General features: G+C 48.4%; 1 protein-coding gene across 1 annotated transcript; it reads left to right on the forward strand.

Moving 5' to 3' along the window:
• Window positions 1–524: 524 nt before the first annotated feature.
• Window positions 525–12,497, forward strand: LOC120051436 (chloride intracellular channel protein 4). The gene is made up of 7 exons (XM_038998303.1): window positions 525–559; window positions 8,020–8,038; window positions 9,990–10,099; window positions 10,300–10,425; window positions 10,522–10,628; window positions 10,836–11,017; window positions 11,950–12,497. Exons 1-7 carry the CDS (start codon window positions 525–527, stop codon window positions 12,109–12,111), a joined length of 741 nt encoding a protein of 246 aa, XP_038854231.1. The 3' UTR covers window positions 12,112–12,497.
• The last annotated feature ends 10,527 nt before the right edge of the window (window positions 12,498–23,024 follow it).

Below are 23,024 nucleotides of genomic sequence, written 5' to 3' on the forward strand. Positions count from 1 at the left end.
TTTGGGGTTGAGGAAAGTGTGGCTAGGCATGGTTGTGGGGTATAGGCTCTGGAGCTGGGCTGGGCTGGGGGGATATAGGCTCTGGGCGGATTTAAATGAGGCAGGCTGGTCATGTGGGGATCAACTTCTGAAACTCAGCCTAATCCTTTGGAGAAGGAGGGAGGGAGGGAGGGAGGGAGGGAGGGAGGGAGGGAGGGAGGGAGGGAGAGAGAGAGAGAGAGATATATAGAGAGAGAGAGAGAGAGAGAGAGAGAGAGAGAGAGAGAGAGAGAGAGAGAGAGAGAGAGAGAGAGAGAGAGAGAGATTGTACTTTGACCAACTGTACACAGGCACTAATTACAGATTGGAGCCCCAGGCAGCGACAACTAGAAGCTGTGCGTGCGTCTGTGGAACCTACAAACACACACTTATCCAACTTTCTCAAACTTGGCTTGAACTCCTGGACACATACTCGTTGGAACCTTGAACACACTCCTTCCCAGTGTGTGTTGGTCTTCCAGTAACCATGGCTCAGTCTGAAGCTAATGGCCTCAGCCCGGACCTCTCCAATGGAGCCATCATCCACAGCCCTATAGGAACCTGTACCAACCCGGACAGACAGAGACAACGAGATGAAGAGGAGGAGGAGGAGGAGGAGGATATAGAACTAGCAGAGGAGGTGTTAGAACTGGGGGAGGAGGTGGGCGAGGACATGGAGTACATTGGGATGGCAGGTGCAGCTGATCATTTCGAAGTGACGATGCAAGCTAGCGAGAGCGGAGGAAAGGAGGGAGAGGAGAGGGAGAGGGGGATTGAAGAGGAGGTTGGTTTACAGGAAAAGAGAGAGGGAGATAAAGGGGAGGGGAAGCTGACTGTGCCAGTTGTTGTAATTGAAGAGGAGCAGGAGAAATCTGTAGAGGCTGTTGAAGAAGAGAAGTTTGCTGAGAGAGAGGAGTCAGCAGGGGCGGACAAAGAGAGAGAAATAGAGGAGAGAGAACCTCCTCTCCGCCCACCACCCCCTAGTTTACCTGAAACTGAGTCCATTAATGATGAGGTAGAGAGGAAAGCCTTGGAGACATCTCCAGAGGCAGAAAAGGCACAAATCATTTTGTCTGTTGATGAGACAGAGAAGACAGAGGACAATGTCGGTTTGATGACAACAGAACCGCCAGTCCCGTCTACTAAGGATGAGGTGGATAGTAAAGAAGAGCTGTGTACAGAGAGTCGAAAGCCAGAAACCACATCCACTACAGATGAGTTAACGAAGGGAGAGCAGAGTGGCGGTCAGGACGCAGAGATGCCCATCAGCCAGGTGACTAATGATGATGGCATGGCGAGAGTGAGTGATGAAAGCGGGAGTCAAGTGACTGAGGACTGTCAAACTGTGTCCACTAGTGATGAGGTCAGAGAGACACGGCAGGAGGGAGGACAGGAAGAGGAGCCTAAACATCAGCCAGCCAATGACAATGAAGGAGAGAGCGAGGAAAGTAACAATAAATTGGCAAAAAATCGACAGGTTTCACAAGAAGAGAGGGATGAGAACCAGCAGGGAAGTGAGAAGAGTACAGAGAAAAAAGAGGAGGAGGTTAAAAGCCCTGTTACAGAGGAACAGGGAGAGACAACTAAAGCAGTTTTAGAGAAAAAAGAGGAGGGGCATCAAGCGACAGAGCACCAGCCCCCGTTGTTCGTTACCAAGGAGTTCATAGAGCTTGGAGTCATCAAGAGTCAGGCAACCACGGCTCAACAGCCACAGGATGTTGTCACTCCACCTGTTGAGGTAGAGGGAGGGAGCAAGAGCAAGGCACAGCCACTGATACAGCCCAATGAGAGTCAGGAGGGTGAGAACGGCTCTAAAGAGGAGGGAGGTTTACAACAGACAGAACAGCAGCTACAGGTGGAAAAGGGTGACAGTGATAGGGCAGTGAAGGGAGGTGGTGGGGAGAGGGAAGAGCCGCAACAGGTTGGGGATAATGCGGTGGTGGGGATGGACACAGAAGGCAGCAAAGTAGAGGAGGAGCAAAAGAAGGAGGATAATGTAGACATAGCAGAGGAAGAGAGAAGAGGTGGCGGTATGGAGGAACAGACGGAAAAGGCTTTGGAGCCTGATAATGCTGCCAGAGAAGAGGGGGAAGAGAAAGAAGACAAAGTTGCAGCTCAGCCACAGGTACAGATACTCAAGGGTTCAGCAGGCGCTACACAGGAGAACGATGACAAGGATTTAGAGCATGTCGATGAGGCTTTCGAGCTTGAGGATGGAGGAGACATGGAGAAAGTACAGCCAGGAGAGGTCATTCTGGATGAGCCCGGAGCTGCAGAGGTGGGAGGGGCTGAAGAGATGGATAATCCGGTCCCGGTCTCAGAGATAGGGACGGGAGGAGCAGAGGGAGGGGTTGAGTTGGAGGAACAGCCAGTGACAAACATTGACGATAAACGAGACTCACAATCAGAGGGAGCGATTGAGATGGCGGAAGAGCCAGAAGATCTCATTGAGGATGAGTCTAAATCTGCATTAGAGGGAGGCAGCAAGAGAGTAGAACAGCCAGTGCCTGCCACTAAGGATGAGCCAGTAAAGTTTGGGAAGGAATACACAGCGAAGGAAAGAAGGAAAGAGAAGAAAGAAGAGGTGGAGCTAGGGGTCAAAGGTCGCAAAGCCAGGATAGAGAATGGGTTCCCTGGAACAGAGGAGGTGAAACGACAACTGCTGAATGAGATGCTGCTATCTCCCACAAGGCTGAGACAAGGAGAAATGAAAGAGGAGGCGACAGTAAAAAGAGATAGGGTGACACCCCGCAGAGGGAGCAACGACTGGATCAAGAAGGAGGCTCCAGAAGAGGTGCAGACCCGCAGAGGGAGCAATGACTGGAACAAGAAGGCGGCCCCAGAGGAGGCGCAGACCCGCAGAGGGAGCAACGACTGGAACAAGAAGGCGGCCCCAGAGGAGGCGCAGACCCGCAGAGGGAGCAACGACTGGAACAAGAAGGCGGCCCCAGAGGAGGCGCAGACCCGCAGAGGGAGCTACGACTGGAACAAGAAGGCGGCCCTAGAGGAGGCACAGACCCGCAGAGGGAGCAACGACTGGAACAAGAAGGCGGCCCCAGAGGAGGCGCAGACCCGCAGAGGGAGCAACGACTGGAACAAGAAGGCGGCCCCAGAGGAGGCGCAGACCCGCAGAGGGAGCAACGACTGGAACAAGAAGGCGGCCCCAGAGGAGGCGCAGACCCGCAGAGGGAGCAACGACTGGAACAAGAAGGCGGCCCCAGAGGAGGCGCAGACCCGCAGAGGGAGCAACGACTGGAACAAGAAGGCGGCCCTAGAGGAGGCGCAGACCCGCAGAGGGAGCAACGACTGGAACAAGAAGGCGGCCCCAGAGGAGGCGCAGACCCGCAGAGGGAGCAACGACTGGAACAAGAAGGCAGCCCCAGAGGAGGCGCAGACCCGCAGAGGGAGCAAAGACTGGAACAAGAAGGCGGCCCCAGAGGAGGCGCAGACCCGCAGAGGGAGCAACGACTGGAACAAGAAAGCGGACACAGAGGAGGCGCAGACCCGCAGAGGGAGCAATGACTGGAACAAGAAGGCGGCCCCAGAGGAGGCGCAGACCCGCAGAAGGAGCGACGACTGGATCAAGAAGGAGGCCCCAGAGGAGGCGCAGACCCGCAGAGGGAGCAACGACTGGAACAAGAAAGCGGCCCCAGAGGAGGTGCAGACCTGCAGAAGGAGCGATGACTGGATCAAGAAGGCCCCAGAGGAGGCACAGACCCCCGAGAGGAGGGAGGACTGGATTAAGAAGTTGTCTCCAGAGGAGGCGCAGACCCGCAGAAGGAGCGACGACTGGATCAAGAAGGAGGCCCCAGAGGAGGCGCACACCCCTGGGTGGAGGGAGGACTGGATTAAGAAGTTGTCCCCAGAGGAGGCGCAGACCCCTGAGCGGAAGGAGGACGGGATTAAGAAGTTGTCCCCAGAGGAAGCGCAGACCCCCGAGAGGAGGGAGGACTGGATAAAGGAGCTTAAGTCGGTGCTCAAAGAGGAGGTACTTTCCCCGAAGAGGAGAGAGGAGCAGGTGAAGAAAAAGAAGAAGAAGGTGGTGGTCATGGACGAGGTGCCCACGTTTATGCACCAGAGGACAGAGGTGAAGATAGAGGTGAAGAAAGAGAAGGAGGCGCAGGAGGAGGAGAAGACGCCAAAGAAGTCTGTGAGGCTGCAGAGCCCAACTCCTCACGGGGAAGACAGCGACAGTCCGGACCCCCAGGAGTACGAGATCTCCCTCTATGTCAAGGTACAGCACCAAGGGTTAATTATGGGTTGCAGATAGACATGTGATGAATAAAGCTGACACAATTCCCTTTTTTAGACGACAGGCATTCATATGTGTTCTATCTACAATAGAACTGTGTAGTGCACAGTGTATTTATATCTGAAAGTTCTGTTATGTTGCATCTTCCTGAACAGACCCCAGTGCTCCCTGGTCCTGTAGAGCTACAGGCTGTATCGATCAGCTGATTACCTGAATCAGGTGTGTTACCCTGCACATCCTGTGGGTGCTCAGGACCAGGACTGAAGAACACTGAGGGGTGTGGTCTAAGATGTATAGATCTCTCTGCCATTGTCTCCGTGTATTGGCAACTCCACTTGTGGCAGGATATAGTTTAGCATGTGTTTAAAGTCAAGTGTAGCTTCTATTCAGGTAACGGCTACAAGATGTATCTGTACACATGTCACAACAATACAGACCCACCCCTTCTCTTCCTTCTTTCTCTCTCTCTATCTGCCTCCCTCTCTCATCTGGTAATCAAATCAGTGTTTCGGAATCCTCGAGAATTATCTACTTAGCTCGTAATGGAACTTTCCTGTCATCGTGTTCTATAGATTACACATGGGGCTACATGTAGCGTGCTAGCTAGCATCATAGGAAAACCCATGCCAGCCACTAGCCCTAGCCCACCTTTTAGCTTATCTTAGCTACTTAGTGGCTAATTATATTAGTGTCTGGTCTCTGGTCATGTTCAGTTGGTCATAAAGGCTAGCTCAGACACTGTCCGGTCAAAGCCACAGACATTGTTCTGTTGTTGTGGTCTATTCTCCTCTGGCTGGTTTAAAGTAATGCGATTTGACAACTTGAAATGGCTGCCTGTCGGGAGTCGTTGAGAGGGAGAGGCCGTTGTTGTTATCATTAGCCTACTTTCTGTGGCCTGTTCTTCTTTACCACCGAGTGTAGCGACATGGCAACATACAATGATACTGGCTTCGCTTCAGATCTGGGCCTGGAAAATATACTGTTGAGTAGTTAGCAGGTAACTTAATTTACATCGTAATAAACACTGTTTGGCCCTGCAGGTCAGAGGTGGTGTAGTAAGGAAAGAAGAGGGTCTGTGTGTCTGGCCAGTAAAGTATTAGCCTGCTGGACTTTATTCAAAAACACACCGCCATTTTGAAAATCTGTTGCTAAGGAAACATCAAGCATACTTACGGTTTGGGTGTGAGGCATGTTGTGTAATATTCCCTGTGTTATGATTGCATGTGAGGTGTTTTGTTGGGGTTGTGTGTGATTGTGTTGGCATGTGGGAGTCATGTTGCTGGGTTGCCTGTGATCCCACTGTGATCTCCTTATCTCATCCCATTAAGAGAGTGATATCCTACTGTAATTCTACCCCTCCTTAGCTGATTGCACACACACACGCGCACAGACGCACACACGCACACACACACGCACACACACAGCTACATGGAGACAGACACACACACAGTCTTGCCGGCCCCATTGTCCCATGCGTGCATGTGTGTGAGGGGTATTCTAGTAGTGTTGTGGTGCAAAATGGCTGCCGTAGCATCACCTGTGGCCCACTATCAATGTAAAGTGCTTTGAGAACTAGGTGGAGAGCACTACATTGAGGCACTACATCATTACGCTCCATTCTAGCCGCGACTGTATTGCTTTGAGCCATGCATTTCTGATCAGTTGTCTATAAAAAACCTGTATTAAAAAGTTACCTGACATGGTACCTCCTTTGGCTCAATTGGTTGGAGTGTGGCTCTCTATAGCAACCCCAGGGTTGTGGATTTGACTCCCACATGTGCTACATAATATGTGTGCTAACCGTCAGTCGCCTAGATAAAACCTCATGCTAAAAATGGTCATATTGTTATGGCGTTGTAGGTCTGGAGGGCTGCATGCCATGGGCCCAGGACGTGACCAACACAACAAAGGCACATTCCAGTGTTTGATGAAGGTGCCCTGGCGCCCAGCTGAAGGATTAAGCCTGGAGGAAAATGTCCTAATATCCTGGCCTGTTCTCCCGGGGCGCCTGCTCACATAATACAATAGACGCCTTTGTCTTGCTCTTGGTGTGAGAGCAACTGTAGGTATGCTCCATGCTGTAGGTATGCTCCATGGCCAAGGTCAGGGGAGGCAGGAGGCAGGAGCAAGCTCCAACTGTGGCTTTCACCGGAGTTAGAGACTCAAGGAAAACATGGAGGAAATTATTTTTGCATTCTCTCTCTCCCTCCTCTCTCTCTCTATCTCTCTGTCTCTCTCTCTCTCTCTCTCTTTCTCTCTCTCTCTCCCCTCCCCTCCACTCTCTCTCTTTCTCTCTCTCCCCTTCTCGCCCCTCTCTCTCTCTCTATCTCTATCTCTCTCTTTCTCTTTCCCTCTCTCCTTCTCGCCCCTCTCTCTCCCCTTCTCTCTCTCTCTCCCCCCTCTCTCTCTCTCTCTCTCTCTCTCTCTCTCTCTCTCTCTCTCTCTCTCTCTCTCTCTCTCTCTCTCTCTCTCTCTCTCTATTTCTCTCTGACAATAAGCTGATTATCAGGCCTGCTGGTATGGAGCTGACTGGGGTGTCTGGGGACAAGAGGGGGTGACAGGGCCCACTCTGCCCACACACATGCAGATATTTGACTTATTGGTCCGCTGTTGTTGTCATTATGGTAACAAAGTCACACAGCACACTTGAATGGTCACCTATTGCCATGAGCTTTGGGGTCAGAGTTGAAGTGTGATGAGTCAGAGTTGGTTGGGTTTGTAATGATCTCAGTAGAAATATACATGATCAAACGATCCTCTTTATGTTGTTGACAACTTTCTACCCAATGAGGTACTTCTATGATATGCATGCACAGTTTGGTTGGTTGCCTACGAGGAGTACGTTTTCAGTGTGTGTGTCTGTGTGTGCATATGTGTGTGTGTGTGTGTGTGTGTGTGTGTGTGTGCGTGTGTGCGTGTGTGAGAAACACATTGCCCTTTTCCATCAGGGTCAGAACAGGCCTGAGGATTCCATCAACTCCCACACACTGACCCCAGAACAGACCTCACACTGTTCCGCCAGCCTACACTGACACCATACCCACAGACTCTGGGTCAGTCAGTTGGGGCCTATTGTTGCTGTTGTTTGAGGATTGATAAAAACGTATCCTGGTGCACCAAAAGAGGCTGAGTTTCTGCATTGTAGGTTATTAGGGCAGTGAATGAGATACTTTTACTGGAATCATAAACTGAAACTTTTGCATCAGGAAGAAATTATTGTAGAGGGGCACATGGACCTGATTACGTATCTATACAAGTTTGCACGCTGTTCTGTGTTTGGCATGGGCTATTATTAATTCATTGCGTCAGTACCTGTAGCTGAATTCAACACATCAGAACTACAATCTATCAAAGTAAACGAAAGACGCCCCACCAGACAGGGAAAACACCCAAACAGTGTGTCTATTATGCTAGCTGTGTGTGGCTAACAAAGAGGGAGTGTGCTGTGCAAAACGTCTCACTGTCCTGCTCTGCATATCTAAACCCACCTCCCCTTGATCTTACCACCCCAATCATGGACACCCACAGCTACAGAACCCTCAGACGCGGTCCGGTCTCAGTCAGCCCAGACAGAGACAGTAACTTTCACGAGTTTCGCTGACAGAACCTGACTGATTGGAGGCAGATTGATTTAAGGATCGGGTTGTGTCTTTGGACCTCTAGGTTATGAGTCCATAAACTGATACCTTGACTTGTGTTGTCACCATGGCCTGGTTTGACATAGCAGCCAAAAAGCTGGGGTTCCCAACTATCGAGCTGTTTGTCAAAGTAAGAGTTGAGCTTGAAGTATGGAGGAATTTGATGCTGCTGGTGCTGTTGTTGTTGCTGGTGGTGGTGCTGTTGTTGTTGCTGTTGTTGGTGGTGGTGGTGCTGTTGTTGTTGCTGTTGTTGTTGCTGGTGGTGGTGCTGTTGTTGTTGCTGGTGTTGTTGCTGTTGTTGTTGCTGTTGTTATTGCTGTTGTTGTTGCTGCTGCTGGTGCTGCTGCTGGTGCTGCTGGTGGTGGTACTGTTGTTGCTGGTGCTGGTGGTGGTACTGTTGTTGCTGGTGCTGGTGGTGGTACTGTTGTTGCTGCTTCTGGTGGTGGTACTGTTGTTGTTGCTGCTGGTGGTGCTGTTGTTGTTGCCGCTGTTGGTGGTACTGTTGTTGTTGCTGGTGGTGGTGCTGTTGTTGTTGCCGCTGGTGGTGGTACTGTTGTTGCTGGTGCTGGTGGTGGTACTGTTGTTGCTGCTTCTGTTGGTGGTACTGTTGTTGTTGCTGGTGGTGCTGTTGTTGTTGCCGCTGGTGGTGGTACTGTTGTTGCTGGTGCTGGTGGTGGTACTGTTGTTGCTGCTTCTGTTGGTGGTACTGTTGTTGTTGCTGGTGGTGGTGCTGTTGTTGTTGCCGCTGTTGGTGGTACTGTTGTTGTTGCTGCTGGTGGTGGTGCTGTTGTTGTTGCCGCTGTTGGTGGTACTGTTGTTGTTGCTGCTGGTGGTGGTACTGTTGTTGTTGCTGCTGGTGGTGGTACTGTTGTTGTTGCCGCTGGTCGTGGTACTGTTGTTGTTGCCGCTGGTGGTGGTACTGTTGTTGCTGGTGCTGGTGGTGGTACTGTTGTTGCTGCTTCTGTTGGTGGTACTGTTGTTGTTGCTGGTGGTGGTGCTGTTGTTGTTGCCGCTGTTAGTGGTACTGTTGTTGTTGCTGCTGGTGGTGGTGCTGTTGTTGTTGCCGCTGTTGGTGGTACTGTTGTTGTTGCTGCTGGTGGTGGTACTGTTGTTGTTGCTGCTGGTAGTGGTACTGTTGTTGTTGCCGCTGGTCGTGGTACTGTTGTTACTGGTGGTGGTACTGTTGTTGCTGCTGCTGGTGGTGGTACTGTTGTTACTGGTGCTGGTAGTGGTACTGTTGTTGCTGCTGCTGGTGGTGGTAGTACTGTTGTTGCTGCTGCTGGTGGTGGTACTGTTGTTGTTGCTGCTGGTGGTGCTGTTGTTGCTGCTGCTGGTGGTGGTACTGTTGTTGCTGCTGCTGGTGGTGGTACTGTTGTTGTTGCTGGTGGTGGTACTGTTGTTGTTGCTGGTGGTGATACTGTTGTTGTTGCTGCTGGTGGTACTGTTGTTGCTGCTGCTGGTGGTGGTACTGTTGTTGCTGGTGCTGGTAGTGGTACTATTGTTGCTGCTGCTGGTGCTGGTGGTGGTGCTGTTGTTGCTGCTGCTGCTGGTGGTACTGTTGTTGCTGCTGCTGCTGGTGTTGTTGTTGTTGCTGCTGGTGGTGCTGTTGTTGTTGCTGCTGCTACTGGCTGTGCTGTTGTTGTTGTTGCTGCTGGTGGTGCTGTTGTTGCTGGTGGTGGTGGTGGTGCTGTTGTTGTTGCTGCTGCTGCTGGTGGTGCTGCTGCAGGTGGTGCTGCTGGTGGTGGTGCTGCTGGTGGTGCTGCTGCTGGTGGTGGTGCTGTTGTTGTTGCTGGTGCTGGTGGTGGTGCTGCTGCTGGTGGTGCTGCTGGTGGTGGTGCTGTTGTTGTTGCTGGTGCTGGTGCTGCTGGTGGTGCTATTGTTGTTGATGATCTCTCAGGTTTGTTGAGGACCTTTAGTGGCAAGAGATCGTCAGGGCCGATTCAACGTGTTGTGGCAGTGTGTTTTACCAGACAGGGAATAATGACCAGGGCATTTGTGATTGGGGCCTGTTGTATGTACTGTATGTATTTGAACTGTGTGTGTATGAGTTGGACTGAACCTTTTGTGTGTCTCCTACTTAGGCTGGCAGTGATGGTGAGAGCATCGGGAACTGTCCGTTCTCCCAGCGCCTCTTCATGATCCTGTGGCTGAAGGGAGTTATCTTCAACGTCACCACAGTCGACCTCAAAAGGTATGCCATCGGCCGATACATCTATCAATCAATCAATTGTGTTCTATATCAAGTATTGTGTTCTATATTGTGTTCTATATCAAGATCAACTGGATTTGACATACTTTCTAAAGACATTCAGCCATTAATGCTGGATGATGTTTATGTGGGTTCCCTGACACAGGAGCCCTGTAAGAACCTTGTAATAATGTGTTACCCAGGAAACCGGCGGACCTGCAGGACCTGGCCCCGGGGACCAACCCTCCGTTCGTCACATTTAACGGGGAGGTGAAGGTCGACGTCAACAAGATAGAAGAGTTCCTTGAGGATAAACTCACGCCACCACGGTACACACCCACCACTTCCTGTCTATTGCCTGTTAATCAAACGACCACTTCCTGGATTCAACTGACCAATCCTGATGTCTGATATATCTTTCTCAGGTACCCCAAGTTGGCAACTAAACACCCAGAGTCAAACACTGCAGGTATAGATGTGTTCTCCAAGTTCTCTGCCTACATCAAGAACCCCCGCAAAGATACCAACGACGGTAAGGCTTGTGTTTGTGTGTGTGATTGTGTGTGCGTGCGTGCATGTGTGTGTGTACTGTGTGTGTGTACTGTGTGTTTGTACTGTAGCCTGTGTGTCTCTGACTGTGATTACAATGTCTCTGTGTGTGCATCTCTGTCTGTCTGTGTTCACTCACTGTATACCGTGTGTGTGTGTGTGGGGGGGGGTGGGGGGGGGGGGGGGGTAGGCCTGGAGAAGGCCCTGTTGAAGTCTCTGAGGCGGCTGGATGAATTCCTGAGGACCCCCCTGCCGGAGGAGATCGATGCCAACAGCACAGAAGACCCTCAGGAGTCCACACGCTGCTTCCTGGATGGACCTGACCTCACACTGGCAGACTGCAACCTGCTGCCCAAACTACACATTATAAAGGTACTGCTGCCCAGACTACACATTATAAAGGTACTGCTGCCAAGACTACACATTATAAAGGTACTGCTGCCCAGACTACACATTATAAAGGTACTGCTGCCCAGACTACACATTATAAAGTTACTGCTGCCCAGACTACACATTATAAAGGTACTGCCGCCAAGACTACACATTATAAAGGTACTACTACCCAGACTACACATTATAAAGGTACTGCTGCCAAGACTACACATTATAAAGGTACTGCTGCCCAGACTATACATTATAAAGGTACTGCTGCCCAGACTACACATTATAAAGGTACTGCTGCCCAGACTACACATTATAAAGGTACTGCTGCCCAGACTACACATTATAAAGATACTGCTGCCCAAACTACACATTATAAAGGTACTGCTGCCCAGACTACACATTATAAAGGTACTGCTGCCCAGACTACACATTATAAAGGTACTGCTGCCCAGACTACACATTATAAAGGTACTGCTGCCCAAACTACACATTATAAAGGTACTGCTGCCCAGACTACACATTATAAAGGTACTACTGCCCAGACTACACATTATAAAGGTACTGCTGCCCAGACTACACATTATAAAGGTACTGCCGCCAAGACTACACATTATAAAGGTACTGCCGCCAAGACTACACATTATAAAGGTACTGCCGCCAAGACTACACATTATAAAGGTACTGCCGCCAAGACTACACATTATAAAGGTACTAATACCAATAATACCCACCTTGCTGCCTAGACTACACATCATAAAGGAACTACTTTAATGACTTATATCTTCTAAATTCTCACATCAACACTGACCTCTATCACTGATCCATATGAGTTGTGATTTGTTTCTCTCAAAGTGATTCCCATGTTTAGGCTACTTCCTGGTCTGTTTCATGACATCACCTGTGTCTTGGTCCTGTCCCAGGTGGTGGCCAGGAAGTACCGTGGCTTTGAGATCCCGGCGGAGATGGTGGGGGTGTGGCGCTATCTGAACCACGCCTACAAGAGGGAAGAGTTTACTAACACCTGTCCTGTTGAGCGCGAAATCGAATTTGCCTACATAGATGTGGCCAAACGAATCAAATAGCGAGAGGGGGAGGAGGGAGAGACTGAGAAGGCCCAATCCCAAATTGTGTGCGTGTGTGTGTCTTTGTGCACTCACAGGTTGGGTTGCGCGGCACTCATATGTAGTGTCACGGCTGCTGTGAATGAAAGACCACTAGACAGAGAGGTCTGCATCCATTTCACATCCAGTCCTTTTGGCCAAAGCCCTCTGCGGTGCACTATAATACAGGTATATGGTGTCATTGAAGACGCAGACACTGTTAGACACCTAGAGTACGAACACTAACAGCGTATAGTACTATCTACTAATACTGCAACATTGTAAAACTATCCTAAAGCAGCCATAAGCATTCATTAGAGTGTTATAACCTCTGTGTCTTAGAGGTATAGCAGAGCACAGGTAGACACGCCATACTTATATGAATATGCAACACTTTGGCCTTGACCACAGTATTAACCTATATCTAAAAATTAACATACATATACTTTATAAATTCACTTTTCATTAGTTTCTCCCCCGTCTTATTTTGGCTATCTATGGGTGAATAATAATCAATAGTAAAAACCTTTTTGATGTCAAGGTCTGACTTTTCTATTTGTACGTTTTGTAAAAGCAAATCTGCTTTAATACCATTTATATCGAATTCTATTGACCATAACATGATTGTGGGTGGGGCTTTCTGTTGAGAAGCTCACCTGTTTGGGCCTTCCTGAACATGCAGGTTGAATCGGAAGCCATTTTGATTGTGGCGGAAGTGTGTACTGTATCTCTCTATGCACCAAACAAATACTGACACAACCCTGTGTACTCGCCTTATAATCCTCACCAGAGGAGACTTTATTAAACTGATTTCAGAACAGTGATTTGTCTTTGATATTTTTGTCACCTTGCTTTGTGTCTCTTTTGATGTATGACAACTTCTGACAGACTTTTGAATATGGGGTGAACTTTCCCTTTAAACCTCAACCCAGTCACCCACAGTCACCAAGGCAACGGTACAACTGACTCTTCTGTGGAACCCGAAACTTAAAAGCCCTATTATCAACTAGCGTAGTTTACAGTGCCACCATGGGTTACCATGGGGACATCCTCTCCAGGAATTCTAGAGTTTTGCAAGAAGTGTGTAAATCTCTTATGTAAATCTCTACCACCAATGTAAGCAGTCCAGTAACATTACATTATACAACCAATGTGTACAGAACGTTTAAGACAATAGTCTCTGTGCTTTGCGATGATGCCTCAAACCCTTTCAAAGGATCTTGTGAGCCCCTCAAAAAACAGCAATACATCTGCCCTCAACCTCATCTTTAGCAGCCAACTGCACACAGTTTCAGTCATTTTGGTAATTTTGGACATTCCATAATGAACAACTGAGAGAGCGAGAGAGGGAGAGATCTGTAGAAAAATAAACGTGTCTTTATTGTCCTATAGTTTTATCATGCTTGGGTCATCTTTATTAGAGATCACACACAGCGTTTTCTCTACTATAAACGGTTAAACAGACTTTCGTGCACATAGGCACAAGTACACACGTCGATGATGGGGCAACCTGATTGGTCAGTACTGTTATTCATGAGCCAATGAAAAGGTCAGTGGTGGCGCCGGGCCTCTGATGCCTCGCCGCATTGGTTGCCTAGTGCCCGGGTGCAGGGTGGGGGTAGGATGGGGGGAATGTTGGTTTGGAGGGTACTATGGATGTTTATAGGGGTGTTTGTCAGGGTCTGTGGAGGATCAGTTTTGGGAGCAGTACTTCCAGAAACACACTGTTGGAGAGAAAGAGAACAAGATTAGGAAGTTGAGCATTATCTTTAAATATTAGCAAACATGACAAAACAGGAAACCAGTGACAAAGACTTCCTAATTGACTTTTGACCCCTTGCAGTCACCTCTCTTGTTGCTGGGCTTCTTGGGTTGCTGTGGGAGGGACTTCTTGAAGTTTCGGCCACTCAGACTGTCTATGCCGTCAGTGCTGGGCCGGGAGGCAGTGACGCTACCTCCAACATCCACAGGAGGCACTGTGGTGGTTTTCACTCTATCCGCCTCAGCTACCTTCAGTACAGGAATAGAAGAAGTCACACTTTAGTTCCAAGCAGGCAGGAGGATCCTTTCAAATGATGTATCACAGGTACAGTATTTAACATTTTATAAAGGAGAAGTTCAGGTTCACAACTTAATGTAAGATGGTTCCGCACCCTGAAAGTAGTCTACGGGCGAAGAGAAACTGTATTCCATGGTTACGTTTTCTTTAAACAGCCACTACAAACATCAGGTAGCTTTAGCCAATCGCTAGCTAGCAATCAATGGAGGTGACAGGGGCAAAAGTGCAATGTAAAAAAAATAAAAAAATGGCCAAATCACATTTAAAGTAACATTAAACAAAATATTGAGTTGATTTGGCCAAAGAATTTAGAAAAATTGCACGGTTGCCCCTATCACTCCCATTGATTTATTACTTTCTAAAACACATCCTGGTATGAAAGTAACTATTATATCCCAAGGCAGGTAGGAATATCATAAACACGAACAGCATTGATTTACCACTTTCTTCTTCTTTCCTGAATTTCTGCCGTTTGCTGACCCTCTGGGCATCATGGTCATCCGTGTGCTCAGAGTGCTGTTGATCGTCCTGCTGAGTTCCTCCAGCGCTGACAGCATCTTCAGGATCTGGGCTCGTCTATCTGGACTGCTCGTCACCGGATCCATCTTCAATCGTCTATCCAGGCTGCTGGTGGGTGTGGATGTCTTTTCTCGACCAACAGGGATGCTGGTCATCAGTATGGTCTTCAGCAGTTTAGAAGCGTTGACCGTTGACGGTTCCGTTCTCTCTTGCACAATTGAGTCGCCTGTAGCTGGACCTGTTTGCTTTATGTCTCCTGAAAGACGACATTACAGACACACATGAACATTCTGTGGTCTCAGAGTCATATTCAACACCTGTCAGAATGCCATCCTCATTCTATAATGCCTCTCATAATGATTCAGGATGATGACACATTGACCTTTCTCCTCTGTGTGCTCCATGGTGGTTCAGGCCAGAGTTGCTATTCGTAGAAAGTGTCCTACAAATAAAATGTGATTGATTGATTCCACCAAACCCCAGCAGCTCAGAGACAGACCAAGTCTCAGCTCAGAGACAGTCTGTTGTGTGATGTAGACAAAGTTCCCAGCCTTTCTCAGCTTTCTGTCTGTCCACGGTCTTCAGAGGGTCACTGTGTCAACTGAGCCGTATTGTTATGTGGCCACCTTAAAGACCCTCTGAACGTCACAGAGGTCCCATAGCAACGCCATGGAATCCCCCAGTACCAATGTCAGCTAGTGTCGAAGTGGAAAGTGGACACGAGCTGCTTTGAGTGTGTGTGTGTGTATGCTTGCTTGCATTTGTTTGTGTGTGTGTGTGTTTACAAAGGATAATTCAGCATTGTGTGGGCGAGGAAAGTATTCTAGGAAGAGAGGAGCGTGAGCAACAAATTCTTCATCTATACTCCCTGAATACTTTCATTCAGCCATCTTCATCCTTAACCGTGATCTCTCCATCCTTCTCTTCCTTCACCTTCTCCATCCCATCCCTTCAGCCACTCAATCTCAGCATTCCTTCCTACTCTCTCCATTCCCTTCCATTCTTTCTCTCCATCATATTTTCCCTCCATGTTCCCTTTATACCTCGACTCTCACCCATCTTCTATCCTCCCGCAATCCCTCAAGTCTCCATCCCATCCCTCCATCCCTCTCTCCTTACCTCTCTCCTTACCTCTGTCAGTCAGCAGGGTGGGGGCTGTGTCCACTCCAGCCCACAGAGTCCCCAGCACCGTCAGGACTCCCACCAACAGGACCACAGATACTTTCTGCATGACTGCACCTTCTTACCAGAACTTCTGACCGTTTTTGAACCAATTCTGACCACAGCTTCTGGGCTTCAACCACAAGTACCGGTCTGGTTCTAAAGCTCAGGTCTTCGGGTACCAACAAGGTCTCGTTTTAGTCTCAAAGAGCTGAGTTAGCTCTGTCGTCTCCTCGTCTTCTTTAGCTGCACGTTGAGAGAACCTGTATGTCTCCTGGGGGTCAGTGTTCAGCCAATTGTTTGGGTGTCCGTTAGTCTTCTTGTCCAAAGTCTGTTTCTTAATTTCTGTCTCTGAAGTCCCTAACTCGTTTGTCGTACACACACTTGTCGTTCAGCACCGATGCGCCTCTGTGAAGAAGGCTTGTCGAGAGTGTGTGTGTGTGGAGGTGCGTGTGCAAATTTCGCTCTTGTCGCTTCTAACGTAGACCTGTCCCATCCTCTCTTTATAAACCCAACGGTTCCTTCATGACGGGCCAAACCAACACCTCGCCATTGCCCAATGAGGGGGCTGCTAATTTCTTGCGATCCCGCCCGCTCCTTCTTAGCGGCGTGATGACATTTGGCGTGTTTGGCGTCAGGCTCGCCATTGTGTGTGTTTGCGAGTGTGTGTGTGTGTCAGCGCGTCGCTGTATAAGCAGTGATAAGATTCTTCTTAATGTGTTTGCTCAGGGGCCCACAGAGAAAGACCCTCTGACGCAGGAGGGCCAAAAGCCTGTCTCCAACACAAAGTTGGCCCAGACCATGCACACACACACACACAATGAAAACGTCACAGACACAGAAACACACACACTCTGATAATAATAGACATGAATTGATAACGTCACACACTCACTCAAAAATACTACACACTATTTGTTTGCAAAAGGCAGAGGTTAGCTTGATTCCGGCCAACAGACTGACCCCCACGCACAAATAAACACATATACCAACAGTCACTCACACACAGCATCCCCACACACAATCATCAGATGCAGACAGACAGTGTTGTGTGAGACACGTCAAAGGGAGGTGCCGTCAAAGAGAGTCATGTTCAGTCTATAAAAGAGGGGTTTTCTGCCTGTCACTAAGCTTAATCACACAGGAAGATGACGGTCACACTGATTGTCCTTCGCTGTGATGTCAGAAAGACGTTTTGGAATGACAGGTGAGGAGAGGAGAGGAGGAGTTGGGAGAGGAGGAGTTGAGAGAGGAGAGGAGAAAGGGAGAGAGGAGAGGGGAGAGGAGAAAGGAAGAGAGGAGAGGAGAGAGGAGAGGAGAAAGGGAGAGAGGAAATGAAAAAGGGAGAGAGGAGAGGAGCAGTTGAAAGACATGGGCAATAGAATACTGAATGTTGTCGAGATGACACTGGTGATAGGGCTGATGAGTTTACAGTGCATTCGGAAAGTATTCAGACCCCTTGACTTTTTCCACATTTTGTTATGTTACAGCCTTATTCTAAAATGGATTAAATTGTTTTATTTCCCTCAATCTACACACAAAACCCCATAATGAGAAAGCAAATACAGTTTTTTTTTTTTACATTTTAGCAGTATTCAGACCCTTTACTCACCTTTGGCAGCGATTACAGCCTCAAGTCTTCTTGGGTATGACGCTACAAGCTTGGCACACCTGTATTTGGGGAGTTTCTCCCGTTCTTCTCTGCTGATCCTCTCAAGCTTTGTCAGGTTGGATGGGGAGCGTTGTTGCACAGCTATTTTCAGGTCTCTCCAGAGATGTTAGATCGGGTTCAAGTCCGGGCTCTGGCTGGGCCACTCAAGGACAATCTGAGACTTGTCCCGAAGCCACTCTTGCGTTGTCTAGGCTGTGTGCTTAGGGTCGTTGTCCTGTTGGAATGTGAACCTTCGTCCCAGTCTGAGGTCCTGAGCGCTCTGGAGGAGGTTTTCACCAAGGATCTCTCTGTATTTGCTCCGTTCATCTCTCCCTCGATCCTGACGAGTCTCCCAGTCCCTGCCGCTGAAACACATCCCGACAGCGTGATGCTGCCACCACCATGCTTCACCGTAGGGATGGTGCCAGGTTTCCTCCAGACGTGACACTTGGCATTCATGCCAAACAGTTCAATCCTTGTTTCATCAGACCAGAGAATCTTGTTTCTCATGGTCTGAGAGTCTTTTGGTGCCTTTTGGTAAACTCCAAGCGGGCTGTCATGTGCCTTTTACTGAGGAGTGGCTTCCGTCTGGCCACTCTACCATAAAGACCTGATTTGTGGAGTATTGTAGAGATGGTTGTTCTTCTGGAAGGTTCTCACATCTCCACAGAGGAAATCTGGAGCTTATTAAGAGTAACCATCGTGTTCTTGGTTGCTCTTCTCCCCCTATTGCTCAGTTTGGCCGGGCGGCCAGCTCTAGGAAGAGTCTCGGTGGTTCCAAACTTCTTCCATTCAAGAATGATGGAGGCCACTGTGTTCTTGGGGCCCTTCATGCTGCAGACATTTTTTGGTACCCTTCCCCAGATCTGTGCTTCGACCTCATGGCTTTGTTTTTTCTCTGACATGCACTGTCAACTGTGGAACCTTATATAGACAGGTGTGTGCCTTTCCAAATCATGTCCATTGAATTTAATTTACCAGAGGTGGACTACAATGAAGTTGTAGAAACATCTCAAGGATGATCAATGGAAACAGGATCCACCTGAGCTTTTATCTAAAATTTCGAAAAACCTGTTTTTGCCATTTGTCATTATGGGGTATTGACAGTCGTGAAGAGGGCACAACAAAACCTATTCCCCCTCAGGAGACTGAAAAGATTTGGCATGGGTCCTCAGATCCTCAAAAGGTTTTACAGCTGCACCACCGAGAGCATCCTGACGGGTTGCATCATTGCCTGGTATGGCAACTGCTCGGCCTCCGACCGCAAGGCACTACAGAGGGTAGTGCATACGGCCCAGCACATCAACGGGGCCAAGCTTCCTGCCATCCAGGACCTCTATACCAGGTGTCAGAGGAAGGCCCTAAAAATTGTCAAAGACTCCAGCCACCCAAGTCATAGACTGTTCTCTCTGCTACCGCATGGCAAGCGGCACTGGAGCACCAAGTCTAGGTCCAAGAGGCTTCTAAACAGCTTCTACCCCCAAGCCATAAGACTCATCAACAGCTAATCAAATGGCTACCTAGACTATTTGCATTGACCCCCCCACCCCTTCTACACTGCTGCTACTCTCTGTTATTATCTATGCATAGTCACTTTAATAACTCTACCTACATGTGTACATATTACCTCAATTACCTCGACACACCGCACATTGACTCTGTACTGGTACCCCCTGTATATAACCCCGCTATTGTTATTTACTGCTGCTCTTTAATGATTTGTTATTCTTATCTCTTACTGTTTTTAAGGTATGTTCTTAAAACTGCATTGTTGGTTAAGAGCTTGTAAGTAAGCATTTCACTGTAAGGTCTACCTGTTGTATTCGGCGCATGTGACTAATACAATTTGATTTGATTTGATTTTGATATTGTGTGTCGATTGATGAAGAACATTTATTTAATCCATTTTAGAATAAGGCTGTAATGTAACAAAATGTCGAAAAAGTCAAGGGGTCTGAATACTTTCCAAATGCACTGTGTGTGTGTGTGTGTGTGTGTGTGTGTGTGTGTGTGTGTGTGTGTGTGTGTGTGTGTGTGTGTGTGTGTGTGTGTGTGTGTGTGCATTTGTTTTTGTGTGTGTGTGTGTGCGTGCGTGCATTTGTTTGTGTGTGTGTGTGTGTGTGTGTGTGTGTGTGTGTGTGTGTGTGTGTGTGTGTGTGTGTGTGTGTGTGTGTGTGTGTGTGTGTGTGTGTGCCTGTGTGTGTGTGCACATGTGTGCGTGCGTGCATTTGTTTGTTTGTGTGTGTGTGTGTGTGATTTGTGGTTTAGACTTGTTGTTGGGAGGAGAACATTCAAACTGAGAGCATCAAGCTATTCACTGCTCTCTGTCTCTCTGTCTGAACGGAGTCTCTCGACCGAGACAGGGTGTGTGTGTGTGTGTGTGTGTGTGTGTGTGTGTGTGTGTGTGTGTGTGTGTGTGTGTGTGTGTGTGTGTGTGTGTGTGTGTGTGCATTTGTTTTTGTGTGTGTGTGTGTGTGTGTGTGTGTGTGTGTGTGTGTGTGTGTGTGTGTGTGTGTGTGTGTGTGTGTGTGTGTGTGTGTGTGTGCCTGTGTGTGTGTGCACATGTGTGCGTGCGTGCATTTGTTTGTTTGTGTGTGTGTGTGTGTGATTTGTGGTTTAGACTTGTTGTTGGGAGGAGAACATTCAAACTGAGAGCATCAAGCTATTCACTGCTCTCTGTCTCTCTGTCTGAACGGAGTCTCTCGACCGAGACAGGGTGGGTGTGTGTGTGTGTGTGTGTGTGTGTGTGTGTGTGTGTGTGTGTGTGTGTGTGTGTGTGTGTGTGTCTGTGTGTGTGTGTGTGTGTGTGTGTGTGTGTGTGTGTGTGTGTGTGTGTGTGTGTGTGTGTGTGTGTGTGTGTGTGTGTGTGTGTGTGTGTGTGTGTGTGTGTGTGTGTGTGTGTGCGTGTGTGTGTGGTGAGTGAGGGACGGTGTGTTCCTTTCCTATCCATTCATCATTCTTGATGGTCCTAAAAATCCAGACTGTCTGTCTCTCTTTGTCTGTGTGTCTCTCTTTCTCTCTTTCTATCTCTGTCTGTCTCTACGTCCGTCTGTGTGTCTTTCTTTCTCTCTCTTTCTCCCTATGTCTGTCTGTCTTCATCGCTTTCTGTCCCTCTCTGGCTCAGCCTCTGTATTTGTCAGTCTGGGTCAGAGCCTCTGCTAAAGGAATCAAATGTCAAATCTAATCTGTCTGTGGTTGGTCGTCAGAGGCAGTTCTAATTACTAATGACTAATCTACCATGAATAATGTGTTAGCTCAACATTTGCCCACCTCTCTCTCTCACTCTGACGCCTATTTCACCAGAAGACCAAACGATTCTTAAAATGCTGATGATATTCAATGACAAATTGTTCTGTAACCATTATGCACTTACCATTTAATTATATTCCAATTGCCATATGAATCAGGGATGCAACTTTCACTGGGGATGGGGTGACATGTCCTCCCTACATTCAGAAATGTCATTTTTGTCCGCCCCAGTTTTTTATTGGAATGCGATACAAACGAGGCAACGGTGTGCTTTAGGACCATGCGGGCGCTTCTGAGCGGTCGGGTAGGCTGCTTGGAGTGTTTATCCGACTGGATACAATATATATATATATATATTATGCCATGCCCCCCCCCCCCCACACACTTCTAAAACTAAAGTTGCGCCCCTGATATGAATATCGTGCTGTAAGGTAAAGCATAACAGGGACTTTATAGTGGAATCTCTCTCTCTGCTGTTAAACCCTGTGTCCACTGAGTGGCAGTGTTGCTCCTCCACAGGACAACAGCAGGTGCATCCACTGTAGGGGGCTTCATCTCCAGCCCTGGAGAGCAACTGGGTTTAGGGTTGTGTTAGCTTCCGAAGATAATGCCTAGAGCTTCAGCTCAGCAGGCTTATAAAAAAGAAAGATACAGATTCATACTCTGTTTTAAGCCCCCAAATAGGGACATTTGGTTTCAAGGTGAGCATAGCTGACAACATTTCCACCATTGCTTTTGCTCACTTTCTTTGTCAAACTTCACTTTTAGGTGATACAGAGATCTGTGTACAGCCTCTCTTTCTACATTAGTGTTGAATGTAACATGTTCTAAAGTGATATGAGAGGAATGATTCCAACAGGAAAATAGAGAAATAGTGAAACTGAGGGAAAAACGAGGGGATGAAGTGAATGACTGAGAGGAACAAGAGAGGACCCGAGGGAATGAGGTGAGAGAGGAACTAGGGAGTGATAAAGGAGTGTAAGGGAAGAGACAGGATGGACAGATGAGGAGGGGGAGGTAGGGAAGGTCAGGGCTGAGAAGGAGAGGAGAGAAAAAGAAAAGAGCGATTTGTTTTCAGTGAAACGTGAGCATTCTCCCCCACTTAGCAGCGCCGCAGCCCTACAGCGGAATCTATTACCATGTGTCAGGATGAAACCAGAGACTGAGAAACACAATAAGGGCAAGACCTGAATGTTTGTGCGTGTGCGTGTGTGTACACACGTGTGCTGTATGTGTGTGTTGGCTATGTGCTGTGATTGAATGGACATTACTCTATGATCATGTGTGTGTGACTGCTTGATTGTGTGTGTGTGTGTGTGTGATAGAATCAGCTGTTCATACTGCAGGGATAAAAGCTTTTAGACTGATGGAAAGTGATGGAATGGAAAGCAAAGCAGTTTAGGACGATTTAGTCTGAGAGTGATGTGTGTATCATTATCTGAGCTTGTGTGTGTGTGTGTGTGTGTGTGTGTGTGTGTGTGTGTGTGTGTGTGTGTGTGTGTGTGTGTGTGTGTGTGTGTGTGTGTGTGTGTGTGTGTGTGTGTGTCCGTGCTCTGAGGGCAGTTCAGTTGTCACTCTACACCCCGCGGACGCTGTGGCTCACCAGAGGCCAGTGTGGTTCAGAGGGGTTTGGAAACCTCTAACCACAGCGTCTGTGTCTGTGTGTCCAGTGTGGTTTGAATCCCAGCCGCAGGCCACCGGCCTTCTCTGACACGGTGTAGGATGGAGCCAACCGACCAGGAACACCAGGCCTGCCTGCCTGCCCCTCTTGCCTTCAGACAGCCACTGATATAGCTACACGATCTGGGAAACTAGCTTCCAGACACCAGACTCCATGATAATGGAGGAAACTATCAGGAAACGACAAGAGGAAAATGAGAGCATGTGAAAAGAAGTAAGACAGAGAAAATGTAAAAGATTGGAGGATAGGAGAAGAGATAGAGATGAGTGGAGAGAGAAAAGTTGAGAAGCAGAGAAGAGAGGAGAGATGAGAGGATAGATCGAGACGAGAAGAGAGGAGATATAGAGAGAGGAGAGGAAAGTTAGAAGGGGAGATAGAGAGGAGAGATGAAGAGAGGAGAGATGAGGAGAAGAGAGGAGAGGTGGATGAGAGATGAGAGGATAGATAGATAGGTGGGGAGAGGGCTCCCCTGACATGTAGTTAGCTTGGAGATGTGTCGTGTCCTGAAGGATATGGAAAGGGACAATCCTGTGATCGCTGTCTATTAGCAGACACTAATGGTGGGTCCATCGATG

The sequence above is a fragment of the Salvelinus namaycush genome, chromosome 7 (genome assembly GCF_016432855.1).
Source record: "Salvelinus namaycush isolate Seneca chromosome 7, SaNama_1.0, whole genome shotgun sequence".
NCBI classification, from domain to species: Eukaryota; Metazoa; Chordata; class Actinopteri; order Salmoniformes; family Salmonidae; genus Salvelinus; species Salvelinus namaycush.

What these genes read in the sequence shown, in the direction of transcription:
- LOC120051436 (XM_038998303.1), top strand. Translation starts at nt 525, where the DNA reads ATGGCCTCAGCCCGGACCTCTCCAATGGAGCCATC. An exon ending in ACCACAGTCGACCTCAAAAG is followed by an intron (nt 10,100 to 10,299) that starts GTATGCCATCGG and finishes TGTGTTACCCAG; the next exon opens with GAAACCGGCGGACCTGCAGG. An exon ending in CCGCAAAGATACCAACGACG is followed by an intron (nt 10,629 to 10,835) that starts GTAAGGCTTGTG and finishes GGGGGGGGGTAG; the next exon opens with GCCTGGAGAAGGCCCTGTTG.